The sequence below is a fragment of the Bubalus bubalis genome, chromosome 19 (genome assembly GCF_019923935.1).
Source record: "Bubalus bubalis isolate 160015118507 breed Murrah chromosome 19, NDDB_SH_1, whole genome shotgun sequence".
Taxonomy (NCBI): Eukaryota; Metazoa; Chordata; class Mammalia; order Artiodactyla; family Bovidae; genus Bubalus; species Bubalus bubalis.
Genome location: NC_059175.1, coordinates 61,648,382 through 61,662,473, shown reverse-complemented (window position 1 = coordinate 61,662,473; position 14,092 = coordinate 61,648,382). Strand labels below are relative to the sequence as shown.

Sequence of the window (14,092 nt, the reverse complement as noted above, 5' to 3'; positions counted from 1 at the left end):
AAATTTTCCAGGTAAGAATATTGGAGTAGGTTGCCATTTCCTACTCCAGGGGAACTTCCTGACCCAGGAATCAAAACCATATCTCTTGAGTCTCCTGCATTGGTAGTCGGATACCTTACCACTGCACCACCTGAGAATCTCTAGACAGTTAAGTTTAAAGCAGACAGTGTATTGATAAAACAACTATATGATGAATTCATACAATTTGCTAATCTAGATGCCAAAAAGGATGTCAGAGAATTGATTGAGAATCACCAATATGTCAATAGTTGGTGAGAAATCTCGATGCTAATTACTGACTTGTTATGTTAGCTGCTCAGTCATGTCTGACTTTTTGTGACCCCATGGACTGTAGCCCACCAGGCTTCTCTGTCCATGGGATTTTCCAGGTAAGAATACTGGAATGGGTAGTCATTCCCTTCTCCAGGGGATCTTCCTAACCCAGGAATCGAACCTCGATCTCCTGCATTGTGGGCAGATTCTTTACCATCTGAGCCATCAGGGAAGCCCCCATTACTGACTTAAGAGAGTTTATAATCAAATGTGAATTAGTGTGAGGTAATGCAGGAAGGAAGTCGATGAGAGTGGAATAAAATTGATAAAATAAGTATAAACACATCTTGAAGTCCTAAGGATATGGCTCATGATTTAACTATATTAATATTAATGGGATTCCCTGGTGGCTCAGCTGGTAAAGAATCCACCTCCAATTCAGGAGACCTGGGTTCAATCCCTGGGTTGGGAAGATCCCCAGGAGAAGGGAATAGCTACTCATTCCAGTATTCTGACCTGGAGAATTCCATGGACTGTGTGGTCCATGGGGTCGACTCCCATTCCATGGGACATGACTGAGCCACTTTCACTTCACTTTCATTAATATTAATGACATAACGCTCTTATATTTTAATTGTCTTCAAGCTTAATTACTATTTGACTTACTTTCACTTGTTGAATAGTCTTGTGGGTCAAGTATTCCTGATTCCTGTAGTGATCTAATACAGGAGTCCACCAGTTCGAGACCTGTTGTGAGCTCATCTTCAATATCTTTTTGACCATCTGAAATACAATATTTCAAAGAGATGAACAAGCACATGGTTTTGTCACCATTAAAGCTTAAGACTATGATTTAATAATCAAAAATATAGTAACTATAACTATTCAGTTCAGTTCAGTCACTCAGTCATGTCCAACTCTTTGCAATCCCATGGACTGCAGCATGCCAGGCCTCCCTATCCATCACCAACTCCCAGAGTTTACTCAAACTCATGTCCATTGAGTCAGTGATGGTATTACCTTTATGAAATTCTTATTAGGTATCACATTGTAACCCTGGTCAACCACTATTAAAAACCAAGGCTAGCCAATTATATGTGTCCATGAAAAACATAAAGTTACTAGGGAATTGGGAAAATTTAACTCCCATGAACTGTTGAGCTTTCAAAACAACTTCACTTAATTTTAGTGTCATGTTTTATCAAATTTATTTTTATAAGTTTCTTTCTAAAGTTCTTAAGAAAATTAACCAATAGAGGTATATGTAGAAGTAAGTATATATGCTCATCAAGAAGTTGTATTTTAAATTTAAATGCCCATCAGCTGATGAATGGATAAAGAAGATGTGGTGTGTGTGTGTATATATATATATGTACACAATGGAATATTACTCAATGTAAAAAAGAATGAAATAATGCCATTTGCAGCAACATGGATGGACCTAGAGATTATCATATTGAGTGAAGTCAGAGAAAGACAAATATTTATAATATCATTTGTGTGTGGAATCTAAAATATGATACAAATGAACTTGTTTGCAAAACAAAATGATCCATGGACATAAGAAAACAAACATGATTACCAATTGAGAAAAGGGGTAGGAGAGGAACAAATTAGGGGTTTGGGATTAGCAGATACAACCTACTATACGTAAAACAGACAAACAAAAAGAAATGATATAGCACAAGGAACTAGATTGACTAATAATCACAATGGAAAGGAATACAAAAAATATGTATATTAATATTTATAAATTATACAACACTGTAATTCAAGTATACTTCAATAAAGAAAACAAGCTGTATCTTACCTTGTGATTGCCAGTGAAACTGCTCTTCTGCTGAACTGTAAAAGAGAGAATACATAGATATAATGAATTTGTTACAAATTAAAGGGCTCTAGACTGTAAGATGCAAAGGTACATTAAGTTAGTAATGGGGCCTCCATGGAACTCCCTTTAATTTCTTACTGGGAAAAGGGGTCCCACTTTGATACAATCATAATTTTAATCTATTTGGTATACACCTTTTTGGATTCACAGGTATTTACATGTCATAAATGGACACCATTCAGTAAATTTCAAGAGAACAGCTGATATTTTTACAAATCACAATGTACTGTACTCATCACTTACGACAGTTTCTACACACATGAAGTTCTACGCAACTGTAGCTATTTTAAAACACGTCTGAATAGTTTCATGTAAACTCTGTAAGGTGTTCTAATAGAGATATAACTTTCTCCATTTTCATTATAAAGAGATAAAATAAATCTACACCTTTTCCTAGACATACCTGATAAGCAGTTCCTTTTAGCTGTTTATTATATTTCAAACTAAGTAATATGAAAATCATAACACTTTACCACCCACCAACTATACAGTTCCCAAGTTTCCACTTTAGAAATATATCATATAATAAAAATGACCCAGGTAGAAAGGGTGGCTCATGCAAATGACATGCCAAAGATATTGTGCAGATTGTACCTAGGTGGGCACATAAATTTATTTTAAATGATTTATTTAAAATACATGTTGTTGCTGCTGCTGCTAAGTCGCTTCAGTTGTATCCAACTCTGTGCAACCCCAGAGACGGCAGCCCACCAGGCTCCCCCGTCCCTAGGATTCTCCAGGCAAGAACACTGGAGTGGGTTGCCATTTCCTTCTCCAATGCATGAAAGTGAAAAGTGAAAGTGAAGTCGCTCAGTTGTGTCCGACTCTTAGCGACCCCATGGACTACAGCCTAGCATGCTCCTCCGCCCATGGGATTTTCCAGGCAAGAGTACTGGAGTGGGTTGCCATTGCCTTCTCCTTAAAATACATAAATAAATTTAAAATTTCTAAGTATGAACAGCTCTTTCATAATATATGGCAAATAGTTCTAACATACCCTTTTTTATATGTCAATAGTTTGTGGGAAATCTATATGACAATTACTGACAGGTAACATTTTGAGAATGATTTTCTACTCTTATTTACTAGATCTTTTACTCTGATCAAGGCACTTCTATGAATAGCTCATCAGTTTCACAACAAGAAGTAGGTTTTAGAACTTTAATCTGTACCTTAGAAATGGTTTCTGAATACATCTGCTGAGGAAAAAGGCAATTCTGGTATAAATGAGTGTTCAGAATAGCCATGATTGATATACATGAATATAAGAGCTGTCCCTCAAGAGACTGTTTTAGGGCATCTTTCTCCTCAGCCAATCCATTTTAGCAAAGTGAAAAATGGTTTCACAATGATGAGCGCTATAGACAGTTGATACCTAAAATGATAACATTACAAATTCACTCTGATGCAGCTTCTCCTTGCATCAAAAAGTGTATCATTATAAAGCAGTAACAACTAAGTGCAAGGTTTAACACCTTAAACAGAAATGCAATCCTATAGTTAATAGTTAAAAAAATTACAAAGTATGTTCTGTTAGTAAGTGGCCTCTAATATAGGGGTGGAAAATGTTTTCAAAATTGTACTGAGTTGAATGGTATCCTTTCCCCCCAAAAGATGTGTCCATACCAAATCCCTAGAAATTGTGAAAGGTTACTTAATGGGAAGGTGTTTTTAAAGATGTAATTAAGGTAAAGATCTTAAGATGAGAGCTTCTGAAATTCAATGATCAATGTCCTTATAAAAGACACTAGAGGAGAAAGACACAGAGGAGAAGGTCTTGTGAAGGTCTTGTGAAGATGGAAGCAAGAGACTGGAGTTATGGAACTATAAGCCAAGTAATGGCTGGAGCCAGCAGAACCTGGGAGAGTTAAGAAAAGAACCTCTCTCCTTAGTATTCCTCCATAAAGAAGACTGAGTGCTGAAGAATTGATGCTTTCGAATTGTGGCACTGGAGAAGACTCTTCCAAGTCCCTTGGACAGTAAGGAGATCAAACCAGTCAATCCTAATGGAAATCAACCCTGAATATTCATTGGAAGGACCGATGCTAAAGCTGAAGCTTCAATCCTTTGGCCACCTGATGAGAGGAGCTGACTTATTGGAAAAGATCCTGATGCTGGGAAAGATTGAGGGCAGGAGAAGAGGGTGACAGAGGATGAAGTGGTTGGATGGCATCACCAACTCAATAGACATGAGATTGAGCAAACTCCAGGAGATGATGAAGGACAGGGAAGCCTGGTGTGCTGCAGTCCATGGGGTCACAGAGTCAGACACAGCTCAGTGACTGAAATGACTGAATTAAACTGAGGGAACATAGCCCTGTCAGCATAGGTGATTTTGAACTTCTGAGAGAGTCAGTTCATAGGTAGGTTGATAAGAAGTCCAGGGTTCCTGAGGAGGAGAAAGGGATCCGGAGTTCTCTAGAAAGAGAAAGGGATCTGGGGCTCTCAAGGAGAAAAAGACATTTTCTACATGGCTTTGTTTTAATCAATATAACAATGTATCTTGCTCAAGGACATGTTTCTCCTTAGGTTTTCTGACCAATCTTGTTATCTTAAGAAGTATGTTATGGGAGTAGGTCTGGCAAGACCTTTCTATCCTTAAATCTAATCTTGTTCATTTAAGATGCATGTTGTGAGAGTGGGTCTGGTAAAGTATATAAGGCCTTGATAAGACTAGCGATGGGGGCACTCTCCATCTGCCTTCTGATGTCTTTGTCAGAAGCTTTGTTTGTCTGTCCCTTTTCTTACTTTAATAAAACTCTGCTACACAAAAGCTCTTGAGTGATAAGACTAGTCCCTGGTCTCGAAGCTAAATCTTCTTCTTTAGAGATCGCGAATTCAATATTGTTCACCCTAAGCTATCACTTCTGGTCCCCAAACTGTGAGGTAATGAATTTATTTTAAGACACTCATTGTAGTAATTTGTCATGGCAGCCCAAGGAAACCAGTACAGTATTTTTCTGGTATGATCAAATGTTTTCATAGTATAGCCTTCCAGATTTACTACTATCTATATGCTACTACATTCCTTTTACCAATTCAGTTCTTTGCTAAGTACTTATTGTATACTAGGGCTGTGCTAATTCATGACAATCACTTATATCTTTTGGTACCTGGGGAGTAGCTATCTTATTGATGTTAAATAACTTGGCCACCTATAGCTCAATATATATAAAAAAATTAAACGACATGATTTAAAAAGTGGGTAGAACTGAGTGGACATTTTTTCCAAAGAGGAAATGCAGATGGACACCTGGCACGTGAAAAGATGCTCAACATTGCTAATCATCAGGGAAACACAAATTAAAACCACAATGAGGTATCACTTCACACCTGTCAGAATGGCTATCATCAAAAAGAACACAAATAACAAATGTTGACAAGGATATAGACAAACAAGAACCCTTGTACACTGTTGGTGGGAATGTAAATTGATGCAGTCTCATGTGGAAAACAATATGGAGGTTTCTCAAAAAACTAAAATATGTAGTTTTCAAAGAACTACATATGACCCAGCAATTCCACTTCTAGGTATTCCAGTAATTAAAAAATACATGTGCATCCAATCTTCATAAGAGCATTGTTTATAGAAGGCATTCTGGGTGTCCATCAACAGATATATGCCATAAAAAAGAATGAAAATTTTCCATTTGCAGCAACATGGATGGATTTAGTAATATGCTAAATGAAATAAGTCAGACAGAGAAAGAAATGCTGTATGCTTCTGCTGCTGCTGCTGCTGCGTCACTTCAGCCATGTCTGACTCTGTGCGACCCCATAGACAGCAGCCCGCCAGGCTCTGCTGTCCCTGGGATTCTCCAGGCAAGCACACTGGAGTGGGTTGCCATTTCCTTCTCCAATGCATGAAAGTGAAAAGTGAAGTCGCTCAGTCGTGTCCTACTCTTCGCGACCCCATGGACTGCAGCCTACCAGGCTCCTCCGTCCATGTGATTTTCCAGGCAAGAGTACTGGAGTGGGGTGCCATTGCCTTCTCTGTAATGCTATATGGTATCACTTATATGGGGCTTTCCTGATAGCTCAGTCAGTAAAGAATCCACCTGCATTGCAGGAGACCCAGGTTCGATTCCTGGATCAGGAAGATCTGCTGGAGGAGAAATAGGCTACCCACTCCAGTGTTCTGTCCTGGAGAATTCCATGGAATGTATAGTACTGTACAGTATTCTGGCCTAGAGAATTCCATGGACTGTATAACTTATATGTGGAATCAAAAAAAAAAAAAAAAAAAAGAACCACCACCAACAAACTAGTGAATAAAACGAACAATTATGCAGACTCACAGGAATAGAGAAGAAAACAGTTGTTACCAGTGGAGGGAGTGTAGGAACGAGGGGCAAGGAGGGGGGAAGGGTTATCATGGGATTACACAAAATTGTACGTGTGAAGCTTTTCTTGAAAATTGTAAATCACTGTAGAATTTAAAAAATCCCCCATCCAATCAAAACAACATCAACAAAAAGTCAAGGAGGAAAATCCAGTTGCTACTTCCCACTTGAAACAATAAGATTGCATAAGTCACTGGAAGTTTCTTCCATGCTCATCAAAGCCCTGCTCTCCACTCCTGGGCACATTGAAGATCACACTTCTCTACCACCCTGCATGTGGATGGGGCCATGTACCACCCCCTGCCAGAAGCACAGAAGGGTGGACATGTGATTTCACACATTCCCTTGTGAAGCCCTATGTTGAGAAGGGTCCCTGAGTAACCACATGCTGGGGAAATTTCTGCCAACCCAGAGAAGACACAACATGAATGAGAAATAAACCATAGTTTTGTTAAAACTCTGAAGCTGGAGGGTTGTTTTCTTGGGCAGAATAAATGTCACACTGAGTAATACAGAAATATGCCATTATTTGAGTTCATTAGGCATTTCCAACTTCTCCATCTTTCATTTCCACAGTTTAGAGCTGGAAGAAAACGTCTTGGGTCACCCTAGCACAAATAAGGCAGTGCTCCTGCATTTCACATCCTTTGAGTAATCACTCATCCACAGTAATGGGTGATTTTACACACAGAACTACACATCACACTGTTACATAATATTTACTTTTTGTTCATTTCTTTAAAAAAATGTTTCAATTTTATGTGCAACAGAAACAAGAAGAAACTTTTTTTATTACAATTGAAAAAATACTATTGACAGTAAATATGAAACTATCTTCTCAAAGCAGGGGTATCTCCTTTGGAGTCGACAAAGAGCATTAATCATGTAAGTGGTTTCCTGATTTCCTTAGCAGAGTTAAAATGCACTAAAAGTATGACTGATCACAGAAAATAGAAGTCCCAAGAGACACTGGGTTTGGATTTTATTTCCTTTAAGTGTGCCCTTTACTTTCTATGCAATTGCATATTTATGCAATTGATTCTTAAAAGCTGCTCTAAGGTGGACACTTTTAAAAAAAAAAAAGTGAACTCTTTATTCATTCAATAGAAATTATGCCTATACTTCAGACACTCTTATTTAAGGTGTTTAGGAATTACTCATGGTGTACTTTTCCCCAATCATATCATTCAACTTAATCTAATACAAAAGTCAGATTTGATGTTGTGGTAACTTTCATGTATGTTCAGTTTCAGGAAATAAAGTTTTCTTTCACTACCAAAATTCTATTTCTTAAACTAGAAGTAACGTCTAAAGAATTAAATGTGGGCTTTAGTGGCACTAGTGGTAGAGAACCTGCCTGCTAATGCAGAAGATAAAAGAGACATGAGTTCAGGAAGATCCCTGGATCAGGAAGATCCCCTGGAGGAGGGCGTGACAACCCACTCCAATATTCTTGCCTGGAGAATCCCATGGACAGAGGAGTCTGGCAGGCTGCAGCCCACAGGGTCGTAAAGACTTGGACATGACTGAAGAGACTTAGCACATACCCATGCATATTTAAATACAACTTTATATAAGTTTCAGAACTCAATTATTGTGAGAATACACATATATTTATAACAAAGACCATCATAAGTAACATCTAGCTTTTAAATACAAACACACACACACATAAAAATATATACTGGTAATGCTGGAAAAGAATTTTTAAAACAATATTTTAAAAGCACAAATCCTAGGAGCAAATGCATAGATACCTTTCCCTTTACAACAGGCAATATTCTAACTGATTTCTAGTTAAACTTTACAACAAAAGTTTTGAGAGGTGATATTTTCCCATTTTATAGAGAATGAAACTGAGCTGAAAAGTTCTTACGGAACTTGCTGGAGACCCCACAGTCAACAAATACTGAAGCCAGGATTATTACCCTGACCTCCTGCTTCTAGAGATTACATTCTGAACTAACATTCTATTCACACACTGGGCACTAAAACTGAACTCCTATGCAATTAAAGCCATAAACACCAGAAACTAAGGTGAAAAAACAAGCCACATCCCGGGAGAAGATATTTACAATGCATACAGCTTACAAAGGGTTATGGTCCAGAACATTATAAATAACTCCTACAAATCAATGAGAAAGAGATTAAGAGATCAAGTAGAAAGGAGGTCAACAAATATATGTAAAATTGATGAGCAGAAAAATCAAGAATGTATGGTCACCACATACATTAAAAGAGACTCAATCCTATCAAGAGTTAAAAGAATAGAGATCGACAGATACCTCTTTAACCCTTCACAGTCTATAAAACTACTAGAAAGTCTGACTGCGCTAAATGTTGAAGAGGAGATGAGGAAATGTTAACTCTCATACACTGTATGTGGGACAGCAAACTAGTGAAACACTTGGGTGAGCTGTGAGTCAGCATCTGATACTGTTTTATGTGCAAATACCCAGTCATCCAGCTTCCCTGGTAGTTCAGTGGTAAGGAACCCACCTGCCAATGCAGGAGATGTGAGTTCCATCCCTGGGTCAGGAAGATCTCCTGGAAGAGGAAATGGCAACCCACTCCAGTATTCTTGCCTGGGAAATCCCATGGAAGGAGAAGCCTAGCGGCTATAGTCCATGGGGTCTGAAAGAGTCAGACATGACTGAACGATGAAACGACAATCCAATCATCGAGCAATTTTCCTTCTAGGTAGAGTCTTCAGGGAAACCTGTGCACCTGTGCCCAGCAGACTTATACAGACTGTTCCTGCCCATATGCTGGCAGTAGCGAAACAAACGAAACAACCTAAGGGAACAACAATAGGGAAACAGATAAATTCTGTTCCATAATAGTAGGATTCCACATCATATATGACATAACATGGAAAAACACCATTTGGCAGCTAAAGCAAATTAGCCCCATATGTAATGTACATAAAGTGAAAGGGTCAGTTGCTTAGTCATGTCTGACTCCTTGCGACTCCATGGACTGTAGCTTCCATGGACTGTAGTCTTCCCTTTCTCCAGGGGATATTCCCAACCCAGGGATCAAACCCAGGTCTCCCACATTGCAGGTGGATTCTTTACCAGCTGAGCCACAAGTGAAGCCCAAGAGCAGTGGAGCAGTAGCCTATCCCTTCTCCAATGAACCTTCCCCACCCAGGAATGAAACTGGGGTCTCCTGCATTGCAGGTGGATTCTTTACCAATTGAGCTATGAGGGAAGCCCATAGTCCACTAGGCTCCTCTGTTTATGGGATTTCCCAGGCAAGAATACTGGAGTGGGTTGCCATTCCTTTTTCCAGCAGATCCTCCCAACGCAGGGATCGAATCTGGGTCTCTTGCATTGCAAAGTCTTTACCATCTGAGGGAAACCCAATGTATACATGGATCAGGCTCAAAAGCAAAATATAGAAAAACATGCTGCACATAAGACATGTACTTCAGGACTCCGATTATGAAAAAAATTTAAGACATGGACCAAATAATATTGCATATAAATACAAACACACACATGTACGTGTAAGAGGGAGAGAGACCATACAAAGACAGATTAAAGAGATGTGCCCAAACTCACGATGGTGAGAGCAGAGGAAAATAAGTCTGAGCAGGGACAAAAAGGGACTCTCACTTTTATCTCAAATGTTTTATGTTATGAAAAATCGGGGAAAAAAAGGTTAACACGAATTTAAGAATATCTTTGACACTTGAAACCGGGAAATCACAATTCTTACATTACATGTTCAGTTAAATATTTTCATAAATCCTTGTGATTCAGTTCTACATCATATTTTCATCATTGTCAGAATCACTCAGAATGGAAACTCAAATGATGTGAGACACTTCTGAAATCTGTAAGTGTAAATAATTGAGGGAAGTAATGGTTTCGAATATAATGAGTCTTTTCTCTATTTTGCATATGAGAAATATGACATTATTACTTTTCCTTACTATTACTTTTGCTCAAGTTTGACACAGTTTGAACATTTGAAGCGGGCAAACAATAACTTTCAAGTTCTGAGGTCATGAGGTAGGAGAAAAACTAGTTTAAACCAAAGAATAACCTTTGAGTTCCTCCAGAAATGATTTTCCGTCTTATCATTTCTAGCATGATAGTCTCCTTATCCACCTCTGGGTCGTTTCCAATATATATATATAGGAAAGTTCAAAGAGTTTTCTTAATGTTAGGAAAAGACACAAAGTTAACTGTTACTACAGCTACTCGGTCTGCTGTGAACCTGCTCAAATACATTTTCGTAGTTTCTTTTTCAACTTTTGATGCCTGAAGCACCAATTCCTTGCACGGTATTGTGTGGCATTTTATTGCTCACAATATCGTTCAAAATGAAATAAAGGAAAGGAACTATGAGTTTTTGGTTAGCTGGCTTTCAAGTTAAGCAATGTACCTAAAACATAAGCCAGAGAAACTATTGTGAAGTATTAATCAATTGCTTCCGAACTGACATTTGATGCTCGCCTACAGGAACAAAGAACCTTTTATTTACAATGCCCCAATGACCTGAAACTGTACCCTCACATAAAGTCTTTTTCAGTATATGGCTTTTGCATGCAGCCACATCACAAAAATAGCCATTGGTGGTAAAATAAAATGACCTTGGTCAAAAGTCTAGAATACCATAAAAATAAAACATATTTAGAAAAAATGGTGAGACACGGTACCCGTGGAGCTGTTTAGGATGCTGTTGCCCAATGGCACCCCACTCCAGCACTCTTGCCTGGAAAATCCCATGGACGGAGGAGCCTGGTAGGCTGTAGTCCATGGGGTCGCGAAGAGTCGGACACGACTGAGTGACTTCCCTTTCACTTTTCGCTTTCATGCATTGGAGAAGGAAATGGCAACCCACTCTAATGTTCTTGCCTGGAGAATCCCAGGGATGGGGGAGCCTGGTGGGCTGCCGTCTATGGGGTCGCACAGAGTCGGACACGACTTAAGCAACTTAGCAGCAGCAGCAGCAGCCCTTGAATGCTATGGACAGTAACCAGTCCTTATTAATTTGGTTGGCAAGTGACCCTGCTTCTCCCAGAACTTTCTGCAGAACTGATTTCAACTTTTTGCCTTGTGGACTTTATAAGTGTTTGTGGTCTATTCCCAAATGAATATCACAGTATCTCCACCATGCAATAAGAATGTTTATTTGTTTCTTAGGCCACACATCTTCTATCCACTTTAACTATTTTCATCAAAATGTAATTTTGCAGCTACTATACTATAATAATGCTTAATGGTATATGGTGGGCAGTTATAGGACCACAAAGCCCAAATGAGGAGACTGTGTGCATGGTGTCCAGTTCTTCAAGTCAGGCTCAAAGGCTAGACTCCCTTCAGCTCTGCTCCTATCAATACAGGACACTTTGGGCAAGTGACTTAAACTCTCAGGGCCTACATGGAGACATCTTGAGGCTTAAAGAAATCAGCTCATATCAAGCGCTTTCTGTATCAAGTGATCAGGGCCTGGCATGTCTTGAGTAACTATGCAACTGTTTCCTATTTTACTATATTGCTAAAATGGTCACTATAGTTTATAGATTATTTTGTTGTAGTTCAGTCACTAAGTCATGTCTGACTCTTTGTGACCTCGTGGACTGCAGCACCCCTGGCTTCCTTGTCTTTTACTCTCTTGGAGTTTGTTCAAGCTCATGTCCATTGAGTCAGTGATGCCATCCAACCATCTCATCCTCTGTCATCCCCTTCTCCTCTTGCCTTCAATCTTTCCCAGCATCAGAGTCTTTTCCAAGGAATCAGCACTTTGCATCAGGTGGCCAAAATGCTGGAGCTTCAGCTTCAGCATCAGTCCTTCTAATGAATACTCAGGGTTGATTTCTTTTAGGATTGACTGGTTTGATAATGGCTTATTATAATTTATGTCATCTATTAGAATACATTGCCGCCCACTGTGTGTGGGGGTGCGGGCAGTCAACACGGGGACAGATCGGGGGAAATGGGAACAGGAGACTTAGATAATACCCAGGAATAGTGGGACCATACCTAGGCTTTCAGTCACAACCAGTCATGGAGAAAATGGTAAAACAGCATCACCACCAGCCCTTGGTAAGTGCTCACCATGGCTCTGGGCTTGCAGAACAGAGAGAAACAAGGCCAGCTCCCCATATCCTGGCAGTCTGCCTGGGGATGTGACAGTAAGGACACGGGGCAGGAAGGAACATTCACGAAGAAGTGTGTTCAGGGAGCTGTTGCACACAGGTCCATGGGACCTTGAGCATGTCCATCACTTACTCTGAGCCTGGTTTCTCTCTTTGTAAAATGGGGCTATTACTAGAAATTTCCCCATAGGGATCTTGTGACAGTTAAGTGTGTGATGTATGTAAGACCCGTAAAATAGTGCTGAGAACATTTTGTTGTTGTTGTTCAGTTGTTAAGTCATGTCTGACTCTCTGCGACCCCATGAACTACAACACACCAGATTCCTGTCCTCCATGATCTTCTAGAGTTTGCTCAAATTCATGTCAACTGAGTCAGTGATGCCATCCAACCATCCCATCCTCTACCGCCCTGTTCTCCTTTTGCCTTCAGCTGGGATCATAGGAGCCATTAAAAACAAAGTAAGCTAACATTATCACAAACAGGACAGAGGCTTGAGAGAGAACAACTCATAGAACTGAAAGTTCAATAAACCAACATACAGAATTCCACTTGTCCACGTTCAGTTCAGTTCAGTCGCCCAGTCGTGTCCATGTTGGATGCCAATTAATATCATCACACAAATATGTTACAGGCTTTGCAGAATTTAAACTGTCTCATTTTTTTCCCCACACTAAACTGAGGAAGGAAAACAGGCAGTCTGTGATTTCCAAAGAAAATGATTTGCTTTTTAAGCCTTAAGTTTTCCATTCACTCCCACACAGGAGGCCTCCCCTGACAATTGCTACTGTTCTCGCCACAGTAAAAACCTTAAAGACCGTTTGCTATTTTCAAAACCTTGGAAGAAAATGAACCACATCCAAATTGCTATTATTAATTTCCATTTAGTTTGAGGCAGGGGAAATTCACATTCCTAAGCTATTAATAAATCTGTTGTGTGTGATGACTGTCGAAATATCCAGGCAACTGATAACATCAAAATGGTAAGACTCACTCGCTGTAGTCTGGATACATATGGCCCCAAAGTTTATCACAGAGGACCGCAACACTGATGGGTTTATGAGCTGGTCAGCTCGAGGGAAGCAAGGGCAATAAACAGGAGTTCTGTTTTGTCTTCATTCCTCCAAAATACATACTCCAGTTTCTAGTAACCATAGAGTATTCGCCTTAGGCCTTCTCACTCTAAATGCACTAGCTACACAAAGCCAAGTTCTAACCTTGGGAAAGACACACTGGCCAGTTTCTCTTTTGGAAATGCTTTCATAGTTTTGGAGTTGACCATAGTTCAATTACAATAGACATATTATGTGTAAAATTCAATATGAGAAGGAGGAACTAATGGTGAATTATAATCTAGAAAATTCACACATTATATTTGTCTCTGTAGTCTTCTGGGAGACTTCTCATGCATGTACTAGGTATTTTTCGAGATGCTACTCTAGTACACAAGAATTTTATAGTAGTTGAAGCAAAAT

General features: G+C 39.4%; 1 protein-coding gene across 3 annotated transcripts in view; it reads right to left on the bottom strand.

Moving 5' to 3' along the window:
- The window catches only part of CTNND2 (catenin delta 2), a 1,127,175-nt gene that overhangs the window by 495,155 nt on the left and 617,928 nt on the right, over positions 1 to 14,092 (bottom strand). For all 3 annotated transcript variants that reach the window (XM_025270807.3, XM_025270808.3, XM_044932646.2), the window contains 2 exons: positions 2,084 to 2,118; positions 940 to 1,056 (listed from right to left, as the gene is read on the bottom strand). In XM_025270807.3, the coding sequence (XP_025126592.1) occupies positions 940 to 1,056; positions 2,084 to 2,118 (152 nt within the window). The remainder of the gene's footprint in view (positions 1 to 939; positions 1,057 to 2,083; positions 2,119 to 14,092) is intronic.